The sequence below is a fragment of the Hakea prostrata genome, chromosome 5, assembly GCF_041222555.1.
Source record: "Hakea prostrata isolate BN-2017 chromosome 5, UWA_Hpros_2, whole genome shotgun sequence".
Taxonomy (NCBI): domain Eukaryota; kingdom Viridiplantae; phylum Streptophyta; class Magnoliopsida; order Proteales; family Proteaceae; genus Hakea; species Hakea prostrata.
Window position 1 is genome coordinate 11148057 of NC_142604.1, and position 22468 is coordinate 11170524.

The 22468-nt window shown below is 40.1% G+C and overlaps 2 protein-coding genes and 1 non-coding gene across 4 annotated transcripts; 2 read left to right on the forward strand and 1 right to left on the reverse strand.

Moving 5' to 3' along the window:
* The first annotated feature begins 2167 nt into the window (after positions 1-2167).
* Positions 2168-7937, forward strand: LOC149015084 (translocase of chloroplast 120, chloroplastic-like). Of its 2 annotated transcripts, XM_089155374.1 has the most exons (3): positions 2168-2570; positions 2663-2691; positions 2924-7937. In XM_089155374.1, the coding sequence occupies exon 3, from the start codon at positions 2964-2966 to the stop codon at positions 7386-7388; it is 4425 nt and encodes a 1474-aa protein (XP_089011500.1). In that variant the 5' UTR covers positions 2168-2570; positions 2663-2691; positions 2924-2963; the 3' UTR covers positions 7389-7937. The 2 variants fall into 2 exon arrangements, with proteins under 2 accessions (XP_089011500.1, XP_089011499.1); XM_089155373.1 differs by lacking the exon at positions 2663-2691.
* Positions 7938-19498: 11561 nt separating this feature from the next.
* Positions 19499-19602, forward strand: LOC149015085 (small nucleolar RNA Z279/snoR105/snoR108). The gene has a single exon (XR_016173815.1). It is a non-coding gene; the product is annotated as a small nucleolar RNA Z279/snoR105/snoR108 (small nucleolar RNA).
* Positions 19603-20468: 866 nt separating this feature from the next.
* Positions 20469-21029, reverse strand: LOC149015086 (dirigent protein 23-like). Its single transcript, XM_089156495.1, has one exon. It carries the CDS (start codon positions 21027-21029, stop codon positions 20469-20471), a length of 561 nt encoding a protein of 186 aa, XP_089012621.1.
* Positions 21030-22468: the final 1439 nt, after the last annotated feature.

Sequence of the window (22468 nt, forward strand, 5' to 3'; positions counted from 1 at the left end):
AATTATATTCGAACACCGGTAATTGGTACCCAGAAAATCATAAATAAACAAAATGACAATCGACAATCAATAATCAAATAGTTTATCGGATTGGATTATTATAGGACATTCCATAAAGTTCCGGATTCGAATTCGGATACTTTCTAAAAAATTCCCCCGGATTCAGATTCGAATTTGGATAGTGGGTTTGCTAATCGGATTCAGATTCGAATATTCGAATCCAAACTATTCGAATTTAAACCCAATGTGTTTATAAGTGTATATAAAATCATAAATAATATCTTTAATATCCTTTGTAAAATTTTAAATAATATTTTTAATATCAATATTACCCTAGATTAAATTTCCAATTTCTTTTTTCCAATGAAAAAGAAAAGAAAAGACTAAAATTTCCCTCCAATTACAAAAACTCTTGCACGGTCATTTTATCGCTCGGATAGTTATATGGACAAATCAATTTGACTTTATTTATTTGGTCAAATGAAAAACGAATTATATTAGAGCCTCTAGTGTAACATTAGAGGAAATGTAAGTGTTGTTTATAAAACCGTGGAGACCGCCCTAAACATGGTTTAGTGAACTTTTCATTTGGCGCATAGTTATATGGACAAATCAATTTGACTTTATTTATTTGGTCAAATGAAAAACGAATTATATTAGAGCCTCTAGTGTAACATTAGAGGAAATGTAAGTGTTGTTTATAAAACCGGCTGGTGGAGACTGCCACTAAACATGGTTTAGATGAAACTTCTTTGCACCATGGGCTAAGAAGTCAACATGGCCATTACAAGTCTTGATGATATGACGAAATTGAACATATTAGAGAGAGCTATAAAGTCGCAAAATATCTTGGACTAATCCATCACTAGACCAATCAAGGACGACAGTCTAGCCATTCAATGTCTGAATGGCGGGGATACAGTTATAATAGAAAATAACCTTAAAATATGAGAAACAGTTTCAACCTAAAAATGCACAAAGTAGACAAATGAGGGGATGGGTGCCATTCCTAGCAAAAAAGGGTCTACTGAAGAGGGATACCTTTATGGGTTGTTCTCCAAAAAAATGTTTTTACTTTAGGGAGGGTTGCAGTGTACCAAAGTATACTGCATTAGGGGAAAGAGGAAGGCTTCTGGGAGATTGCTGAGTGGTTGATAGCTTCGGTTTTGAAAACCGGTATAGTTTTTTATATATAACTATCGAGGGTTCGAATCCCTGTCTCCTTTTTCTCTCTGTATTGGTTTTGCTCGACAGTATCATCAAGGGAATGGCTTGGCTATCTCACCTAGCTGAGCCATAAAAAAAATAAATACATAAATTGAGTAGTTGGGAGGGAAGGGGAGTGGAGAAAGTTGAAACATGGTAGGTGGATTTAACTTGAAAACAACTATCATTAGAGAATTTTCAGACCCATGTGTTAGGAACATCGAGAGATAAGACTTAAGGATGGAAAAAATGGTTTGTTGTTCTACTGGAGTGAACAAAGCATTGACGAGATGCATATTCCAAGTATGAGTATGAGAACAATTTGACTTTAAACAGTTCACTATGTATTCTTAGTAATGATGTGAAGTGTGAAAAGAGACTTTGTAATGTTTTAATTTTAGGGAGTTGTGCGTCATGTTTCTAGTAGACACGAAAGAGGCTTATGGAAAAAATTCAAAATGAAAATCTGTCCACGTGTAACCAAGGTATAAAAGGGAAAATGGATTAGAACTATTAGGCTTTAATCTCTTGTTATTTATTTATTTATTTTTTAAAACAATTATTTTTTCCCACTACCATGTGAAAATGAATTTTGTGGTAAGTAATTTTTTATTTTTTTTAAAGCTGACTTGGTGATATTATGTAGGGAAGGGGAATATTACTAATATATGCATCGGATCGGATGGTTGCAAACCCAAGACCTTACTATGCAACTTAAGCTTTCGATTGTTCATTTAAAAAAAATAAAAAATTAAAAAAAATAAAAAATAAATAAATCAAAATCTCAACTCAAATTTTAAAACGGACGAAAGATTTTACCACCAGGCAATTTCCTAAAAATATCCAAGACATTTGCCCTCAGCTGAGGTTGCTCAAATTCTCCGTAAATGCGTCGTTGATCCTTACGCAGAAAAAATAACAAAAGAAGAAAAAAAAAAAAGAAAATGATTCGATTAGGTCTTCAATCGAGGAAAGGTTCAAGTGGGAATAAACAAATCAAACCCTACCGGCCTACCCTAGGCGGATACTCTGATGGAGACTGAGGAGCAGCTGATTTTTATTAAAATCGACGCTTAGCGTTTTCTCACGATCAAATCGGAGCTGCAACAAACGTACCGTTGAGATTGCTTCTTGCAGCTGTCGATTGGTCATTTTCTTCAATTCTGTTGTCATGATGAGATCAGAGATCTACCAAAGACTTATCCCTAGCTGATTTATCTTTAACATTTCACAAGGTCAGTAGATTAGCTAGTGGATACTGAGATTGAGAAGATCTGTCTTCGACTCCGGAGAAGAAAATAAGAGATTTTTTCTTCAAGAGCCAGAGATAACCAGAGCTCTCTGTTTCTTCTCTATCTAGCCAGGTTAGCTTTTTTTTCTTCTTCTTGGGTTATTATAATAATTCCAATCTTTTGTGTACTTTTGGTCCCGCATAAACCTTTATCATTCCTTCCAGACCATGGGCATGGAAAGCTGATACAAAAGGTAATTGATATATAAAATCTGTAGATCTACACGGTTTTAGACTTAAGGTTTATATTCCTTAATTTCAGCTCAAGGGTTTTTTTCTCTTTGCTTTCGTGGATTTCTCGAATAATTATTGCCTTGTTAAATCGATGATATATACGTTCAATCTATCGATAAAGTCATCGGTTTGCTTCTAGGGTTTCTGTTTCATGTGTCTGGAGTATTTTTGAGGAGTCTTTTACTGTTGCAGGTGACCATAGGGTTTTGAATCCACAGTTGGGAGGGGAGCCATGGAAAATGGAGTTGCAATCGGTGGTGACTCTAATTTTAGAGATACCGTGGCAGTCGAAGATGAGATTTCTCATTCTGAAGTGGGTGTTCATGGGCTTCATGAGTCGAAGGATTCTGAAGGGAATATTTTTGTGGAAGCTCCAGAAGAAATTTTTACGCAGGACTTACCTGTGAATTTTGATGCAGAGCAAATGATTAATGAGGAGGTAGGTGTAGACAAAGTTGGAGATTCTGTTTCTTTAGGAGTTAATGGAATGTCTAACGGAGACTATGAGACTGAAGTTTTTGAAGAGGCGATCGGGCATCCAGCCAATAAAAGCAACGAAACTGTTTATGAGGTTGGAATTGCTGATGGACCTGCCAGCGTGGAAGATGAGGCCAGGGAAGTTGTCCCAGGGGAATCAAATAGGTTGGATGATGCTGGTTCAGTCGATATGGTGGAAGCTGTTGTCAGTAATGATAACGATCATACCCAGGAGGGTGAACAACGAGTCTCTGTTGAGAAGATGACCGAAGAGTTGGTTCCCATCAAGTCCGTTGATGAGATTAGCTCTGCGGATGAACCTGGCAATGTGGAATCTAATGGTAATGAAGTGCAGCTGAGGCAATCAAATGAATTTGATGGCGGTGCTTTGGTTAGTAATTCAGAAGGCGAGGAGGTAAGGGACTTTTCTGACATAGTGGCTGATAGATATATGGATTCTTCAATGAATAAAGCACAGGCCAAGGGGAGGAATGACCCAGTTCCTGAAAATGGGGATCTGGCCAAGGTTAGCTTGGGTGAATCACCTGTTCATGAAAAAGCAGATGTGAGTGTTGAGCAGGTAGAGTCTGATGTGGTTGAGCCATCTGAAGTAAATGAACCTGATGAATTGGTTATCCATCAAGATGGTGAGGATGTCAAGCTAAAGGAACCTTCTGCATTTTTCAATGAGGAGCAGCAAGATCACCAGAGTTTGCAGGTAAAGAATTCATCATCTGAACAAGATCCTACCCTCAAGGAGTCTGATATGATTGAGCCTTCTCAAGGAAATGAACCTATTGAATTGATTGCCCACGAAGACAGTGAGATTGCTGAGATAAAGGAACCCTCATTGAACCTGGATGGAGAGCACCAAGATCACCTGACTGTGCAGCTGAAGAATTCTTCGTCTGAACTAGATCATACACCCAGGGAGTCTGATTTGATTGATTGCTCTCAAGGAAGGGAACCTATTGAATTGATTGTCCTTGGAGACGAGGAGAGTGAGGAGTTAAAGGAACCTCTGGAGAGCCATGACAGGGGATACCATGATCATCAGAGTGTGCAATTTAAGAACTCCCCATCTGAGCAAGATCATTACCTCAAGGAGTCTGATGTGATTGTGCCTTCGCAAGGAAATGAACCTCTTGAACTGATTGCCTGTCAAGATGGTGAGAATGTGGAGTTAAGGGAACCTTTGCCAAGTCAGGATGGAGAACACCAAGACCTCCGGAGTGTGCAGTTGAAGAATTCCTCAACTGAACAGGATTGTCACCTCAAAGAGTCTGAAGTGATTGAGCCTTCTCCAGGAAATGAACCTGATGGACCGACTGCCCATCAAAATAGTGAGAGCGTGGAGTTTAAGGAATCCATGACAAACCTGGATGGGGAACATCAAGGTCACCAGAGTGTGCAATTGAAGAATTTGTCATCTGAACAAGATCATTTCCTCAAGGAGTCCGATGTGATTGAGCCTTCTCAAGGAAATGAACCTGTTGAACTGATTGCCCGTCAAGATGGTGAGAGTGTGGGGTTAAAGAAACCCTTAGTGAACCTGGATGGCGAACACCAAGATCGCCAGAGTGTGCAGTTGAAGTGTTCTTCAGCTGAACAAGATCCTTCGGCAAAGGAGGCTGGGACTCTAGATGTGGAAATCCCTCTAGTTGCAGAAGAATCTGGCAGTGTTAAAGATGATGGAGTTGAACCAAATGCTAAAGATTTACAAGATTCTCCCCCTCTGCTTGCTAACAGAAATATCAAAGAAGGTTCATCTAGCCATGTCAAGGTGGAGAAGCCCACTGTGCATGAAACACAAGAAGTTGATAATAGAGGACCAGGTACTCAGTCAGGTCAAAATGTTGGCTCATCAGTCGGAAATTCCACAAATCCTACTCCTGCTCTTCCTCCTCGTCCTGCTGGTCTCGGGAGTGCTCCACTGTTGGGAGCTGCTCACCGTGCACTGCAACAGCCTCGAGCAAATGGATCTATACCTCAGCGGCAAACACAACTTGTTGAAGACCCTGTGAATGGGGAGGCTGAGGAGAATGATGATGAAGCCCGTGAAAAACTCCAGATGATCAGGGTAAAGTTCCTACGTCTTGCTCGTAGACTTGGCCAGACTCCCCATAATGTGGTTGTTGCTCAGGTCCTGTATAGGCTAGGGTTGGCAGAACAACTGCAAGGAGGAAATACAACCCGTGCTGGTGCCTTCAGCTTTGACAGAGCAAGTGCCATGGCTGAGCAGCTTGAGGCAGCTGGGCAGGAACCCCTTGATTTTACTTGCACAATCATGGTTATTGGGAAAACGGGAGTTGGGAAAAGTGCAACCATCAATTCAATATTTGATGAAGTCAAGTTCAACACTGATGCATTCAGCATGGGTACTAAGAAAGTTCAGGACGTGGTGGGAACTGTTCAGGGGATCAAGGTCCGGGTCATTGATACACCTGGCCTCCTATCCTCCTGGTCAGATCAACGTCATAATGAGAAGATCCTACATTCTGTCAAGCGTTTCATCAAAAAGACACCTCCAGATATTGTTTTGTATCTTGATAGACTGGACATGCAAAGCAGGGATTTTGGTGATATGCCATTGCTGCGGACGATTACTGAGACATTTGGACCATCTATTTGGTTTAATGCAATTGTAGTTCTGACTCATGCAGGTTCTGCACCTCCTGATGGTCCGAGTGGCACTGCTTCGAGTTATGAGACGTTTGTAACTCAGAGGTCCCATATGGTTCAGCAAGCTATCCGTCAAGCGGCCGGGGACATGCGACTCATGAACCCTGTTTCATTAGTGGAGAATCACTCTGCATGCAGAACAAACAGGGCTGGGCAGAGAGTCTTGCCGAATGGCCAAGTCTGGAAGCCTCATTTGTTGTTACTCTCCTTTGCATCAAAGATTCTGGCTGAGGCAAACACTCTTTTGAAGCTGCAAGATAGTCCTCCAGGGAAACCTTTTGCGACTCGATCTAGGGCTCCTCCTTTGCCATATCTCTTGTCATCTCTCCTCCAATCAAGGCCTCAGTTGAAACTTCCCGAGGAACAGTTTGGTGGTGATGAGGATGCTCTTGATGAGGACTCAGATGATGCATCAGATTCAGATGAAGAGTCAGAATATGATGAATTGCCTCCATTCAAGCGTTTGACCAAGGCTCAACTTGCAAAGTTGAGTAAGGCACAGAGGAATGCTTATTATGATGAGCTAGAATATAGAGAGAAGCTTTTTATGAAGAAACAGCTGAAGGAGGAGAAAAAACGGCGTAAATTATTAAAGAAAATGGCAGGTATGGCTAAGGATTTGCCAAATGAGTACAATGAGAGTGCTGAAGAAGAAAGTGGTGGAGCTGCATCTGTGCCAGTGCCGATGCCTGATTTGTCCCTGCCGTCATCGTTTGATTCAGACAATCCCACTCACAGATACCGCTTTCTGGATTCCTCAAACCAGTGGCTTGTGAGGCCAGTTCTAGATACTCATGGCTGGGATCATGATGTTGGCTATGAGGGTATAAATGCAGAGAGATTATTTGTGGTCAAAGAGAAAATACCCTTGTCCTTTTCTGGTCAGGTTACGAAGGATAAGAAAGAGGCTAATGTCCAGATGGAATTAGCTGGTTCTGTCAAGCATGGGGAGGGGAAAGCAACTTCAGTAGGCTTTGATATGCAGACTGTTGGGAAGGACATGTCATATACTTTACGTAGTGAGACGAGATTCAGCAATTTCAGACACAATAAGACAGCAGCCGGTCTCTCAGTTACTCTCCTGGGTGATTCCTTATCAGCAGGGATGAAGGTTGAAGACAAATTGATTGTTAACAAAAGATTCCGGTTGGTTTTGACGGGGGGTGCAATGACTGGTCGTGGTGATGTGGCTTATGGAGGTAGTTTGGAAGCAACCTTGAGAGACAAGGACTATCCTTTGGGTCGTACTCTAACAACTCTTGGGCTATCTATTATGGACTGGCATGGAGATCTGGCAATTGGATGCAATGTACAAACTCAACTGCCAGTGGGACGTGCTTCAAACATGATTGCTCGGGCAAATTTGAATAACAGAGGAGCTGGGCAAGTTAGTCTTCGTTTGAGTAATTCAGAACAGATTCAGATAGCTTTGTTTGGTCTTGTACCCCTATTCAGAAAGCTATTTAGTTATTCCCAACTACTGAATTTTGGAGAGTGAGTAGTCCCTTGAAATACGGTCAGCAGCTGTGCGGTAAATAGGAAATAACCTTCAAAAGGATATTTTTATGGGACACTAAAAGTGAGTAAAACTTAGCTGCTGATTTTTCTTTTTGCTTTCCAGCATTGCCATCCGTTGAGTAGCAGTTTCTTCAAATAGAGTTCCTCTTTTGCTTACTTAGTTGATGTTATTTATGGATCAAGTTTTTCCTTAATAAAGTTTATGTCCTCATGTTAAACGTATCTTCCTTCAAGCAATTGCTGACATTATTTGTGCTGGAGCAGTGTGCTCTCCCTGCAAATACTCAAAACTGTGTTGCCCATTCTTTCTCCATGATTGCTTTTGCCAGTAAATTCCAATTATGAGCATCATTCCCACCTTGCCGAAATGCTTATCTTCTAATGCAGGGTTAATTTGAGGTTTTAAATCTCAACCTCAGTGCATCACATTACCCAAAAGTATAAAGATTGAAGTTGGTTGGTTCATCTTACATGCGTACACAGGCGGTACTTGTAATTTTTTTTTTTAATCAGGAGACATGTTGCTTATTCCATATTTCCATTATTTTTTTTGTTTAATGCTATCTGATGTCTCCCCCCCCCCCCCAACAAAATTAAAAAAAAATAAAAACTATTCTCTTGCTTTGTATTATTTTTTGTTTTTTTTTAATATAAAAAAGAAAAACTTGCATTTATGTTACGGTTGATAACAGTTACAGATATTGTGAATTATTCTATTACAGTTATCCTGTAAGGTGGCTGCCATACTGGCATACCCCTCAAAAAACGCCTGGAGCACTGGGTTTGGGAAAAATTTATATTCCATTAGTTTTGTCGATGTTGCCAACTCTATTAGAATTGGTAGTCCCTGAAGAGTCCATGTTTGTCTTGAAGGCCATGGTAGTAGGTCTGCTATGTCCGGATTGTTTGTCCATATTTCCTCTATTTTAAAACCTTCTCTTGCTGCATCTTTAATCCCTTGTTGCAAACCTATTATCATATTCTCCAGGATCCCAATTTTGTTTCCTCTTCCAAAAATGATCGACCTTAGATGTCCATCTTTGCATGTTCCCGTGCTCTATCCAACCGTTCCTAGGTGTCGGTTAAAAATCCCTGCACATAGAAGAATATTTTTGTTAGTCTGTGAAATTGTCGTACACAGATTTTCTCGTGTATTGATATGATCTACATAAGAAGAAACAGTTAGGTTCAAATTTTCTTCCTGTTGTTGTAGCTTTAAATCTTTTATCCATTTCTGGATGTTCCCTAGCACATTGAAAGGGTTAGGTGACTTCAAATTAAAAACTTTACTATTCCTCTCTTTCCAGAAACATTTGTTACTGTGAATTTGTTTGTTTTTTTTTAATTGCTTTTGGGTTGAGAATTGCTGTGGATTTACACGACTGTTCTGCAGAATGGGTTAGATGGTGGCTTTTGTTATAATTTACAGTATGATTGTTGTACATTTTCATTTTCATTTTTGGAGACTGAGACTGCAAGTTTCTCCGAACAGCCCTTTGTTGTATGTATAGAACATTTTATATTTGGTTGGTTCCATGCTGTCCTTTTGAGGAGGACTTCCATGGAGTCTGCTTTGTGTTGTATGTTTTGCAGACTTGCATCTCTTGATGTGTAAGGATTTATGAACTGCTGGATTAACTTGGCCCCTACGAGGGAGCCAAGCTTTCCATAATTGTTTTGTTCCAATCCTTTGTTTGTTCATACATTCCCAGTACTGCTCTGTTATGTTTTATCTGCCACAGTAATGATACCTTATTTGATTAATTCGTAATAAATGCGGTTTTCACCACTGGCTTGCCTCTCCTTCCCATATGGTTACTGTATTAATAATGGATTGTTGCTCAGCTTTGCTGATTTATCTTAATCTCCTCCGAGTTTGCAGCAGTTTCTTGTCACCGGTTCTTATTTTTGATGATAATTGGATTGGGTTTTGTGTAATATATCAAGATTTCATTACGTTTCTTTAAGCTATGGCTGTTTCAGTGACTACCTTGGCATCGAGATCAGACGCATCTCAGCAGAAGTGTTAGGGTGACTTCTAATATTACCAAAAAAGACAACTGTTCTTATTTTCTGAATGTCTTTGACACAGGGGAATCAGAACATATGGCTGTACGACCTGTTTGGCATTCTTCTCACAGTGCATGTAACTATGACTTCAAATCCCCCCCTTGGTATAGCGAAGATTAAGATCTAGGAACAAGGTTCCCAAAAGTCTGCAAACAACAGCATAGATATAGAGTCTGGGGAATAATCTGTCTTTCTTTTCTTTTTGGTTAAATGGGAATGATCTGAAGAAGCTGAGAGAGTTTTGAGTTTGGGATGCTTGTGGGCAGGTTGGCATTCACTTCTCTTTGCGTGTGTGAAATAAGCTGCTGCAGATCTGCTTTTTAAACCGAAACAATGTGCCATAATCCTTGTGATTCTCCATACAATGGCTGAGCTCCTCTTACTAAGGATGTTCACCATGAGCAGATGGTCTTTTTGTAGTTTTTTGAAATGCCTGTCACTATTGCTTGTCTCAAGGCTAAAGCTTCAGTTGTGAAAATCTGCAGAAACACAGAACAAGATTAATGCGAGATTGCCTCTGCAAATCCCTCCCATCGCAGGCTGTCTTGGATTAGGTAAACGTCACAAAACTTAGTGGGGGTTGGGATTCGATTGAACATAAGTGATAGTTCTAGGTGCCCTGGAGCTGGATTCGTTAATCTGCTCTTTAGCTGCCTTGATTGCTTTAGCATCTGGAATGAATCTCTGGTCTCTTAAATGAGATACCAATAACTTATCCAAAGTTGCAATATAATGCTACAAAATAGTGTCAATTTGGGCCAAGTTGAGTAAGTCTTCTCTGTTGTGTTTCATAAACTTGGTAATGAATCAGATAATGTTCTCAAAAGAGTCTTATGTTGAAATGCTGAAGAAGACCCGAAACATACCGATCAAATCACAAGATTTTCAAAGGTTTCAACTTTCAAGATCAATGGCTGGCTGGCTGGCTGGCTTGAAAAAAAAACTTCGGGACTCACGATGTTCCCCTGTTTTGTCTTCATCTCCTTTTTTCCCTCTCCTCCCATCTCCGGTGCTTGTTTACTCTGCGGGCTTTGGGTGAAACGGCTGCCATGAGCTAAACTCAGGCTGGGGATGTCAGCTACGGTGAGGCCACTTGGATTTGATAATTAATTGTCGCAGCGTTGAGTGTGGATGGATTGAGCTTATATCAGTCATGCCGGGGCGGTTTATGACCCTTCTCAGCTACAGTGACTACCAATCTACCTCCTCTTGTTCTCAAAAAACTTCTTGTTCCCAACGACGCATGTCATTAATTTTCATATCCTAACAAATCTAGAGGATGTTTGTCGTTCTGACGGAGCTTTAAACTCCTCAGCATTTCAAACACCTCTCTGTCGGTTCCAACTGTGTCTTCTCTTTTTTCTCTTCCTCTTCTTTCCGATTTTTGCAGGGTTGGCTTTTGCTCGTTGGTTTCCTCTTATATCGGCTTCGTTCTCTGCTAGTCCGTCTCGGTTACTGGGTGGGAGAGTCTCTCTATGGCACATGCGGGAAGACAGTCAAATGCGAGGACTTACCGGTTTCAGCCGAATACCTCTTCGGGAAACGCTATCAGTTCTGCTGGAAGGGGGCAATGGTGGGGGAAAGATGGTCTCAGGGGTGCTGCGAACAACAAAGGATGGAAGGAATCGGCCTCTAATGCTGGTCCAGTACGCTGCCTGAATTATAAAACTCTGTTTGGGAAGGTTATTGGGGAGAAATCAGAAGCCATTTCTGAGATCTGTCGCTCTCTGGTTGAACTCTGGGTGCCCTTGGGTCTGATAGATATCTCGATCATGGGCAGGGATGGTTTTCGTGCGATCTTTGCGACGGAAAATGATAGGAACGAGGTGATGTCGAGGGCTCCATGGTGGTTGGGTGAAGGGTTGCTGCAGCTGGCTTTGGTTTCTATTCCAGACTTCAGAGGAGACGCTGTTCTGCCTCTTATTCCAGTATGGGTGCAACTTCATGGAATCAGGTTCGATTGTTTCGAATACAGTCTTATTTTGAAAGCTGCTAATGAACTGGGAAAGGTTGTGGAAGATCCAACTGGAGGTGGAGGAGATGAAGCTGCCAGCGGGGTCAGCAAGGGTGAAAGTGATGTTGAACATTAACAATCCGGTGAAGCTCTTTGCACAAGTTAGGAGCAATGGGGATGAATGGGTCAATGTGAAGGTTAAGTATGAGCTCAGAGTTATTTGTGAGGTTTGTGGTAAAATTACACACACAACCAGGAGATGTCCATCGCTTTCTCTAGATGGGGGTGCTTCATCTCGTTTGGAGGAGAAGATATACAGAGATCTCACCACCAAACCAATAAGATTTGGGAATCATAGGCTGCTGTCTACCAAGGCGTTGGAGAATCTGTTTACTTTGCCTTCAATGGTAAAGAGAGGAGGGACTGGAAGTCAAGCCAATGTTTCTGTTAGTAACAAGGAAGGCGTTTCTAGGAGTGATGAAGGCTATGATAAAATTTACTCTAAAAATCAGGACAGAGGAGGTGCTGAGAAACAAGTTAAGAAGTGGGTGAAAGGAAATGGGGGTAATGTTGGAGGGCCTGCTGGTGGCTTATCTGATTCTGCAAAGGGAAAGATTGATGTGGAAGCTGTAGTAGCATCGCAGGACGAATCGGGTTTCGTCATGAAAGCAAAAGAAAAAGGAAAGGAAAATAAAAAAGGAAATGGAAATGAAAAAGAGAAATTGGAAAAGGAGCTGCAGCTGGGGGACTTTCCACTTATCAGTACAGGTTTTGGTGATATTGAGCTTGAAGATAATATTCAGAATTTTGAAGAAACAAATGGTTTGGGAAACGGCAGAAATCTCAGCCTCCCTCTGATTTCGGTTGAGCATGGAAAGAAGACCGATGAAGACAAAAGGAAAAGGGAAAGAGGTGTGTGAAGTGGGTAGCTCTGGTGCTGTCAGGGTAATTTCTGATATACAGAGACAGAAGGGAAATGAGAATTTGAAAGGAAAAAAGGTGTTGGAAACTGAATCATGGGGTAAAGAAGGGATTCATCTAGAATTAGATGAAATGAAGGAAGAAAAGGAGAAAGAGCTAGGGATTTTGACAAAAGTATTGAAGGCGATGGAGAGGTTAGAAAAATTCGAACGGGTCTCCATCAAGGCATTGAAAACCCAATCAGTAACTTTTGTGTCCAACTGGACATCTAGGGGTAAAGCATTGTTTCGGTGCGGGCCGCGAGAGCGGTACCAAATCAAGGCAAACTCTGAATACTAGATATGACCCCCCCCAAAAAGGGGTCAAGGTTGGCCAGTGAGACGATGGGGGATAAGCTTCATCATCGAGAGGGAAACAGCCCGGATCACCAGCTAAGGCCCCTAAATGACCGCTCAATGATAAAGGAGGTAGGGGTGTAGAGACAGCCAGGAGGTTTGCCTAGAAGCAGCTACCCTTGAAAGAGTGCGTAATAGCTCACTGATCGAGCGCTCTTGCGCCGAAGATGAACGGGGCTAAGCGATCTGCCGAAGCTGTGGGATGTAAAAATGCATCGGTAGGGGAGCGTTCCGCCTTAGAGGGAAGCACCCGCGCGAGCAGGTGTGGACGAAGCGGAAGCGAGAATGTTGGTTTGAGTAACGCAAACATTGGTGAGAATCCAATGCCCCGAAAATTGCCCCAAAATCGATCAAAAAAGTGAGGAAAAAAGGGACAACCAATTTCCTAAATTAGTTGATGCCCAAACGTAGACTGATGAGACCTTCCCCAAGGAAGGTGAAGGTGTAGAGCCTGAAGCACTTATCATCTCCCCCAATAAGAAGCGCCGTAGGGATTCTCCCGAAATTCCAGACTTCATGCAGCTTCGTCCCATCGAACGCTTCAATCTTTTTCTGGATTCGTTATTGAAGGATTCCTTTGATCCTAAATCCATATTCTGGGAAGCGTGGGGGTCTATGGAGGCTCGGTATATGCTCAATCCTACCTTTATGGTGCCATTGCAACACACGGTACAACCTCAACATGATCTTCAATCAAGGTGTGATTGCTAATCTAGTGGAGGAACCAGGAGTTAACATTCTCCAGGGCTTTCTCCAAGTCTTCCATACCACAAGTACTTTGAATTTTTTGAATTCTGCATTGTGTTGTTTTTTTCTATTCTAGCGGTGATTAATAGTTAGCGGAAGAAGTTGAATCCAAAATCTAGGAATAGATTTTATGCTTAATTTGTTTTTTTTTTTTTTTTTTTTTTTTTTCGAGTCTCCTTGTAGGGGTTTCATATAATGTGTTCTATATGAAAGTTCTTAGTTGAAAATTGCTTTGCTTGTCTTTCTTCGCTACTCCTTTCTTGTTTATTCTGCTTGTGAATATCTTGGGAATCTTAAGTACTAATCGGGTTTGCTCTTGGGGAATTAGGAGGTGGAAAATTTTCTGTTACCTCTGGATTTCTGTTTCCAATTGATGGCCCTTATTTTTGTTAATTATGAAGTTGATGATTTGGAACGTGAGGGGAATTAATGGAATATTTACCCAACAATGCTTAAAGAAAACCCTGAAAAAGCATAAACCTGACCTAGTGTTCCTTTGTGAAACCAAATGCCGAGACCACTTAAATTTTGTAGAGAAAAAAAAGAGGGGCTGTTTTATCAGTACTTGGTGATCGGGCATGAAGAAAGTACTGGATCAAAAGGGTTGAAAGGGGGGCTATTAGTTCTTAACTTTATTCATTGTAAAGCTGAAGTGATTCTCTTAGCTAGATCGTTGTTTCTAATCCGATTCTGGGTGGAGGGCAACAACTATGTTATATGCTTTATTTACGCTCCACCAAGCTATTCGGATAGAAAGGAGTTTTAGTCTGTCTTGGCTTCAATCCTGCAAAATGTTTATGAACCTTTCACCATTATGGGGGATTTTACTGAACTTCTAAATGCCGGTGATAAAATTGGGGGGGGGGGTGTTTCGAGCGTCTGGTGCCATGCCTAGGCTGAAAGGAATTATCAATGATGAAAATTTGGTTGAATTTTTGGTGCCAGGTTGTTCATTCACGTGGACAAATAAGCAAAAACCACCCAACCTGATCAAAGAGAAGTTGGATAGGGTCTTCGCTTCTCCTGGTTGGCTAAGCCTTTTCCCGAATTAGATAGTAGAAAAGTTACCTGCGGCTGGGTCTGACTATAACCCTTTGATTCTCCTACCCCTGGGGGCTATAAGAGTTAACCCAAAGCTTTTTCACTTTTAGAATGCCTGGTTCTCACACCCTCTTTTCCAAATGGAGCTACAGACAGCTTGGGGTAAAAGTTTGATTTATCCCTTTAATGAGAGGCTGGCCATTTTATCTAGATTCCTAAAGAAGTGGAATTGTTCAGTGTTTGGCTTTGTGGACAATATCTTTCAAAAAATGCTCCAGAAGTCGATATGTTGGAACAAGGTGGGAATCCGGATTGGGACATAATTCAGGAAAAGAAAACGGGAAATGGCCTAGGCTCTGGAAGCGGAAGCAATGTTCTGGTTTCAAAAATCTCAAGGTATGTATATCAATGATGGGGATAGGTACACTAGATTTTATCACCTTACCAGCAAAATTAATCTTCATAAGAGGTATTGCGGGTATTAATGATGGGGGAATTTTTTTTTTTCAAATCCGGGCAAGATTGCTGGAGTTTTTGCGAAATATATGCAAACTCTATACCAATCTCCGAAAATCCTGGACCCAGACTTTATTGAATGTCTCTTTCCAAGCTTAGATCTGGGAGGAAGATCTCTCTCTGAGACTCCTAATTTGTTAGAAATTAAGGATTCAGTGTTCTCTCTTGGGCCTCACAAAGCATTGGGTGTTGATGGTTACAATGCCTTCTTGTATCAAAAGGCTTGGGATTTTATTAGCGGAGATGTTTTGAAATTTGTTTCAGATTTCTTCTCTAATGAAGTCCTTCCTCAGGGGGTTAATCATATTCTACTGTATTTCATTCCTAGAAAGGACAATGCATCTGTTGTGTCTGATTTCAAACCGATAAGCCTGTGCAATGTGTCTTACAAGATAATTGCTAAAATTCTGGCCAAAAGGTTGAAAGTGTTGTTACCTAGCATTATCTCCCCTTGCCAAGGGGCCTTTGTGCCCAATAGGCAAATCACTGATAATATCATGGTGGCCCACAAAATTTTTCATTACATGCACAAAACGCGTTGTAAGAAAGGGTTCATCGCGCTTAAGCTGGACATGTCTAAGGCCTATGATAGAGCTAATAGGGGCATTGTAATTAGAATCTTTCAGTTTTTAGGGTTTGATGAGAAGTGGTGTAGGCTTATTAAAGAGTTAATTTCTTCGCCACCTTTTCTGTTAAAATTAAGGGATCCCCATATTCTTGGTTTGCCGGATCTAGGGGTTTAGGCAAGGATGCCCCCTCAGTCCCTATTTTTTCCTTCTCATAATGGAGGTGTTATCACGCCTCCTTGATGAGTACAAGTCTCTAAAACTTCTCAGTGGAATCAAAGTTGGGAGAAGTGCACCAAAGATTTCTCACTTGTTTTTTGCAGATGATACTTTATTATTTTGCAAAGCGGATAAAGAAGAAGTTTTGGCTCTCAAGGAAGTCCTGGAATTGTTCACGGACTTGATAGGGCAGGAGATTAATTTTGAAAAAAGTGGTGTGTTCTTCAGCCATAATGTTCTTAGAGAGGACCATAATTCGATATTATCAATTTTAAAGGTTTTGGAAATCAAAGGAGAAGCAACATATCTGGGATCAAATTTAATACCGGGCAGAGCGAAAGTCAGAACACTTCAAACAGTCATAAATAGAATGTCCAAGAAAATGACAATGTGGAAAGCGACCAACCTCTCGTTTGCTGGAAGGGGTGTGTTAATACAGGCGTCAATCCAATCAATGACACTCTATCAGATGCAATGTCTAAGATTTCCCAAGAAAACGTGCAAAAAGATAGATGTAATTTGTCAAAGATTCTGGAATGGGCAACCTCACAAAAGTAAAAACCTGAATCTCATTTCTTGGAGCAAATTTTGTCGACCAAAAGAAATGGGTGGAATGGGTTTCAAAAAAATGGAAGATTACAACTCGGCTTTGTTATTAAAACAGGGATGGAGAATTCTCACAAATCCAGGGGCGCTATGGGTACAAGTACTCAAAGTGAAATATTTCAAGGATTGGAGTCTTTTTGATCCAACGGTATCAAAAAAGAAAGGTTCATGGATTTGGAACAGCTTAACAAGCATCATCCCACTGCTAAGGAGAATGGTGGCAAGGAAAGTAGGGAATGGATGAAGTACTTCCTTTTGGTTTGATCCATGGGAACAACAACAACCACAAAACATGACAACGGACGAGGACTTTAACAGATGGCCACGACAGCAACAATGGCCAGAGGTGGTGGAAGAAATACAAACTCTTAACAGGGGGATTTTTCCAAACTCTATCTCTTCGCCAACTTTTTCGATTTCCCTATCGGACCAAGAATCTACTAGGTCCTCGTTAATTTCTCCAAATGGAGAATTCTCGGTTAGATTGGCTTTCTGGGAAATAATCAAACAAAGGTTTGCGACCCAGGACCATCAATTTGCGAATTGGTGGAAACTCCCGATACATCCAAAATTTAAAGTGATGACATGTTATCACAACTAAATACGGCTAACTCCCGATGGCAGATGGGTACCTAGTCAGCACTTAGGAGTAACAGGCTTGAGCAGTGGGATATGCAGAGATGGACATTTACTGTTCATCAATTTTGAAAAAAGGAAGACAGAGGGGATTTTGGAGACATTGCTTTTTGGTCTACAGATGGGTTTGGCAAAGTAGCAGGAACAGGGATAAAGATAGACAAAATATGGACTAACAATCCATATCTTGCAGACATGTTACCATGGCCCTCAAGAGAAAAATGGTCTCTTGGGGAACTACCTACGTTAATGAACCTGGCTAAAACTACAAAATATGTGTAGTATGATAATTCCCCAACCCGGTGCTCCAATGGTATTTTGAAAATTATGCAAACATAGCAGCTACTCTATCGGATGACTGTTATAGTACAATATCTAGTCTTTGTAAGTGCTTTCAACACTAATTTTCTTTTTAATTTAAGTTTTTTTCTAAAAAAAAAAAAAGAGTCCTTTAGTTGTAAGAGAAGCAAATTTTGATAGTGAAATTTATTTTTTCAGAAAAAGTGATTTAGGTATTGATTGTCAATTGCGACGATACTATTTTTGGGAATCAAGAATACTTTCAAATATTAAATAAGAATGTAATTTTGATTTGCTGATTATCATAAATGAAAACTCAGGAAATTTTAACTCTTGACTTTCTGCTTTAATGAAAGCATTGATAGCAATAAGTCCGTTCGTGACTCTATCTCGTACCTTGCAACTCAAATTTACAAGCATTAGAGAACGAAGCCATGTATGCAGCTGGGAGTCTTGTATCATGGAATGCCATAATTATGGCACTTATAATGAATAGATGAGCAAATTGCATTGACATCCAAAAATGGCGAAAAAGCTTGGATACTGCGCATTTAATGCGCAGGATCATCAAGCCGAAATTTCGGTCGAGATCGAAATTTAGACCGAAATTTCAAACCCACCGCCAAAGTGAATGGCTTGATGGTTGCGCATTGCGCAGGACCCAAGCAAGGTCCCAAAAATGGTGGCCTAAATGCATTGAAACTTAATTTATATTTGAAAAACACACAGGTCCTATTCCCTTAAAATGGTTAGTTGTACAATCTCAAAGACTATTATACCCTTATGTATGTAATGACATGTATCAACCTTATGGTTAAAACAGAAACTGAGAAACTGGAGAAGACTCTGTTAGCTCCTTCACTCAGAACAACAACAACCATATCAACCCTTGCAAACCTTCCGCCAAGTTGGTTCTCGCCTGCATGTAACCAAAGTGTCAGTAGAGATAGGTTCAAATGGTCGACAGGTTCAAATACCCTTTCACAACTAAAATCTAAAATAGAAAGACCATTATATCCAATCATATCTTCCTTCCAAGAAATTGATGGGTGGTATTGTTTGAAATCCTCTTCTCTTTCTATCTCTCTTCTTCGCGCACAACTGAAGAATTGAAACTGAAAAAGAAAAATAAATGAAAAAAAAAAAGAAAGTAAAAGAAGAAATAGAGCAAGACATGAGTCCGAAACTTCAAATTTGAGCGGTGAGGAACTCTAGAATTGAAAGAAACTAACAATCTCTCTCTAAAAATACCTAAAACTAAAGTGAAAAGCAGAGGAGGGTGTTGAGAAATATTATCTCTGCAAACGTTTCTTCAATTTTAAAGGTCCAGATTGCTCAAACTTGAATAACTTAGCGGTCAAGGATAACAATCATTATCCATCGCACAAAAGAAGATGAACGGAGAGGTAAAAAGACAACGCAGGTAGGGTAGGGATAATAATATATTCTCTTATACAATTAGGAGTAATTTTAGAATTAGAATAATTTAAATAATAATTTATTTTTTTTTCTCTTTAGATTTTGGTAAGGGTATTTTTGAAATTAAAGAAAAATAAACAGTCGGTTTCACTAACATAATGGACTAATGTATTTAATGAATTAGGGTGTTTGTGTTTTTCAAACATAAATTGAGATGACAGTGCTTTAAAACCTCAATTTTGAGGTGCTAGTACAATTTACTTTAAATAAATTAATTTTTAAAGTTTGAAATAGATACTATATTAGTTTTAAAACAAACCTAAGAACTTGGGAATTTACACTTTCCTCCATTTACAGCCAAACGACGTATAAAGGATTCCTGAGTCCTGACCCATTATTAGGTCAATAATGGAAATTCCTGGGATTGCAGAAGGGATCTTAATTCGTTCCAGAGAGCTCCCTCAGATGGGTAAATGGTAATTCTGTGAAGCCGAAGGAGGCGAAGTTAGAAGTTACCGTCTCGCTTGAAGACTTAGGGTGAAAGCGGATTAGAGTTAGTCCTTAACCAACGGAAAACAATGAAAGGGGGAATTAGATAATTAATAGTCCCACATCGTGGCGGAGAAAAGAGTCTATGCATCCATGCTTTACAAAAAGGCGAGGAAGATTCTTCAGAAACCATGATCCTTCAGGCAGAAACGGGATGTGATGAGTGGTCATGACTCGCAATTCCATTGCGTGAGGGGTGCTCGCCCCAAGCCTGGTTACGACACAGGGGCACCCTAAAGTCACCAATCTGATCCCTATTTTAAATCAGTTCAACGTTTTTACCCACCCTGTCCCATACACCCATTTTGGATTTATTTCTGTGGGATGTAGGATGTTGGGATCTGTGTTAGCATTCCAGCATCGTGGTTGTGAGAAAGTTGATGAACGGTTGAAAGAAGTTTTACCATAAATTCATGGTATCATTTTATTTTTTGAAGTTTTCTTATTGTTTATTGTGGAGGGAGATGAAGTGTCATTTAATTTGATGAATTAAAATAATAATATTATGTCAGTTGGTTTGAACCATGGTCAGTTTGTAACAGCCAGGAGCGAATGGCTAATACAAAATAAGGAAAACCCCATGACCATATGCCACAACCTTGATAAGCTCTACAATGGCTAATACCTCCATCGCTGTACCAAAAACGAATAACTGTTGCTTTCTAGCTACAGTGAAAACACACAATCAAGCACATTTTCAGTTAAGAATCTCTTGTTTTGTTTACTCAAACCGGAATCCACACGTTTTCAGTTCTTGGATTTCCAGTTAGAATTCCCTGTTTTGTTTACTGAAAAAATTAAGACAATACACAAATAAAATGAAAGTAAATTGCCTTCTTTGAGGGAGAAATCAAGGATATAAATTGGATGGTTGAGAGTCCATAACAATATCTCTGTCCACGCGCATATGGGAAGGAATCCTACATATGCCGGTCATCGCCCCCCATTGACGGGCCATCGCACTATCTTGTCCCTCGGTCCCATCCGGCATACTGGATGTATCACTTATTTTGTATTCATACATACATCAACATTTATAATATAACCGATCATACATCTTAGGCAATGACGAACACAATCAAATCACATAAATTTCCCCATCTAATAAGTATTTAAGATTTTCATGAATAATGATAAACAGTAACAAAGTACTCGACAATGGCATCACCAGTAGTTGCATTTAGAAAGTAGGTCTTGGCTAAGGCGCTCCCTCGAGCCCTCTGGAAAACACCAGTTCCACCTACGATTGGCAATTCTCGTTCAGGATTCAACGCTGGGTTTCGTCCCATAATGCTGAGACTGCTACCATTGTAGATCCCATCAGTGAAACTGTAGCTCAAGGCCATTATGAGAGCAAGATCGTTTTGGCCAGCCGAGCCATATAGACCCTGTGCACGGCCTATTTCCTTGGAGTTTGGTTCTGGGTCTTCTGTCAATGGGTCATCAGCCATCATCACTATTCCAAACAGGGTTGGCGAATTCTGTGAATTTGATGCTTGTGCCACCCTCACGGCACTGGGGTTTTTTCCACTAAGGGTATCGTGGAAGTAGAAGTGCAAATTGGTTACCTTCTCGTCTTCTTCAGTCATCACTCTCATGCTCTTGTGCCAGTGCCGCGCTTGGCCACGACCCATCTCAGCTAAGAACAATATCAACGCTACCAACAGAACAGGTTTTCCCATCTCTCTGTCTCTCCGAAATTTGAATCTAGTTTCTTTTCTCTTCTCTCGAGCAGATCCTGTCGAGAACAGAGAAAGGTTAGGAAACTTTTATAGACCAAGTTACCCATGGAAAACAGAAGAGGAAACTACTAAAAAGATGCATAGAAGTTTTTGAATACCGGAATCTTACGAATGAATACTTTCTTCTGCTGGAATTTGGAACTGCATTGAATATTCCGTTAGAAAGTTTTGAATAAGAGAATCAAATTGGGCCATCCACTTGTAACCGAGCTGTAATAAAGCAGTTGCTACAGCGTTTCTTACAGATCAAGTTTTCCAATCTTCTTACCCGAAAAAAATAAAAAGTTTCCCAATGCTAGAGGGATCACATCCTCTGTAATTATTTCTTTACAATTCCTTCCTAGATTGTTCCATGTGGCATTAAGTAATCCAATGGTCACCTAATTCAAACTAGAGTTTAAATTTTATTTAAAACCACCCATAAATTTGAATAATAATAATAATAATAAATTAAGCCTGAATCATGGTTATATAGATATATATTAAATAATATTGATAATTCTATATGACTTGAGACTTGGGTCTCGGGTCATAATGCTTGATCCGGAAAGCTCATTGCTGAGTGAAAGTGTGGAGATGTTATTAGAGAGAAATTTTCCTTTAGGAAGGTCAGCTGAATATGTACCTTCCTATAGGGAGTTGAGCTGAATATGCACCTTCACAAAGGGAGGGGACCTTACCTTTTCACCCAGAGCCTTTAGGGCTCTATATAAATCAATTTTCAAGTTCATTTTTTACAGTGAATTTCCTTCTCTCTCTCTCTTTTTCCCTGTTGTTATTCTGTTAAACAGTAAACATAACCTGATTACAACTTAAGTGACCTTACCTTTTCACCCACAGTCTTTGGGGCTCTATATAAACCAATTTTCGAGTACATTTTTTACAGTGAATTTCCTCCTCTCTCTCTCTCTCTCTCTTTCTCTTTCCCTATTGTTATTCTGTTAAGTAGTAAACATAACCTGATTACAACTTAAGTGACCTTACCTTTTCACCCACAGTCTTTGAGGCTTTATATAAACCAATTTTCAATTTTATTTTTGACATTTAATTTCCTCTTCCTCTCTCTCTCCTCTCTCTCTCTCTCTCTCTCTCTCTCTCTCCTTGTTGTTATTTTGTTATGCAGTGAACATAACCTAATAACACCTTAAGTAACCTTTCTGGGGTGCAACCTTAAAGGTTTGGGCTGACTAATCTTGGGGTGAAGACACATTTGGAACCTGTATTATACAAATTGGGGTGTCTAAATATCTTAAAGAAAGTACCTCTGGTACGTTTCCACCTTGAAGAAGTATCGTGATTACAACAACCTTTCAAGTGTTTGTGTAGAATCCTCAACAAGTTTTCAATAATTATTACTCCAATGGGATGATGAAAATAAC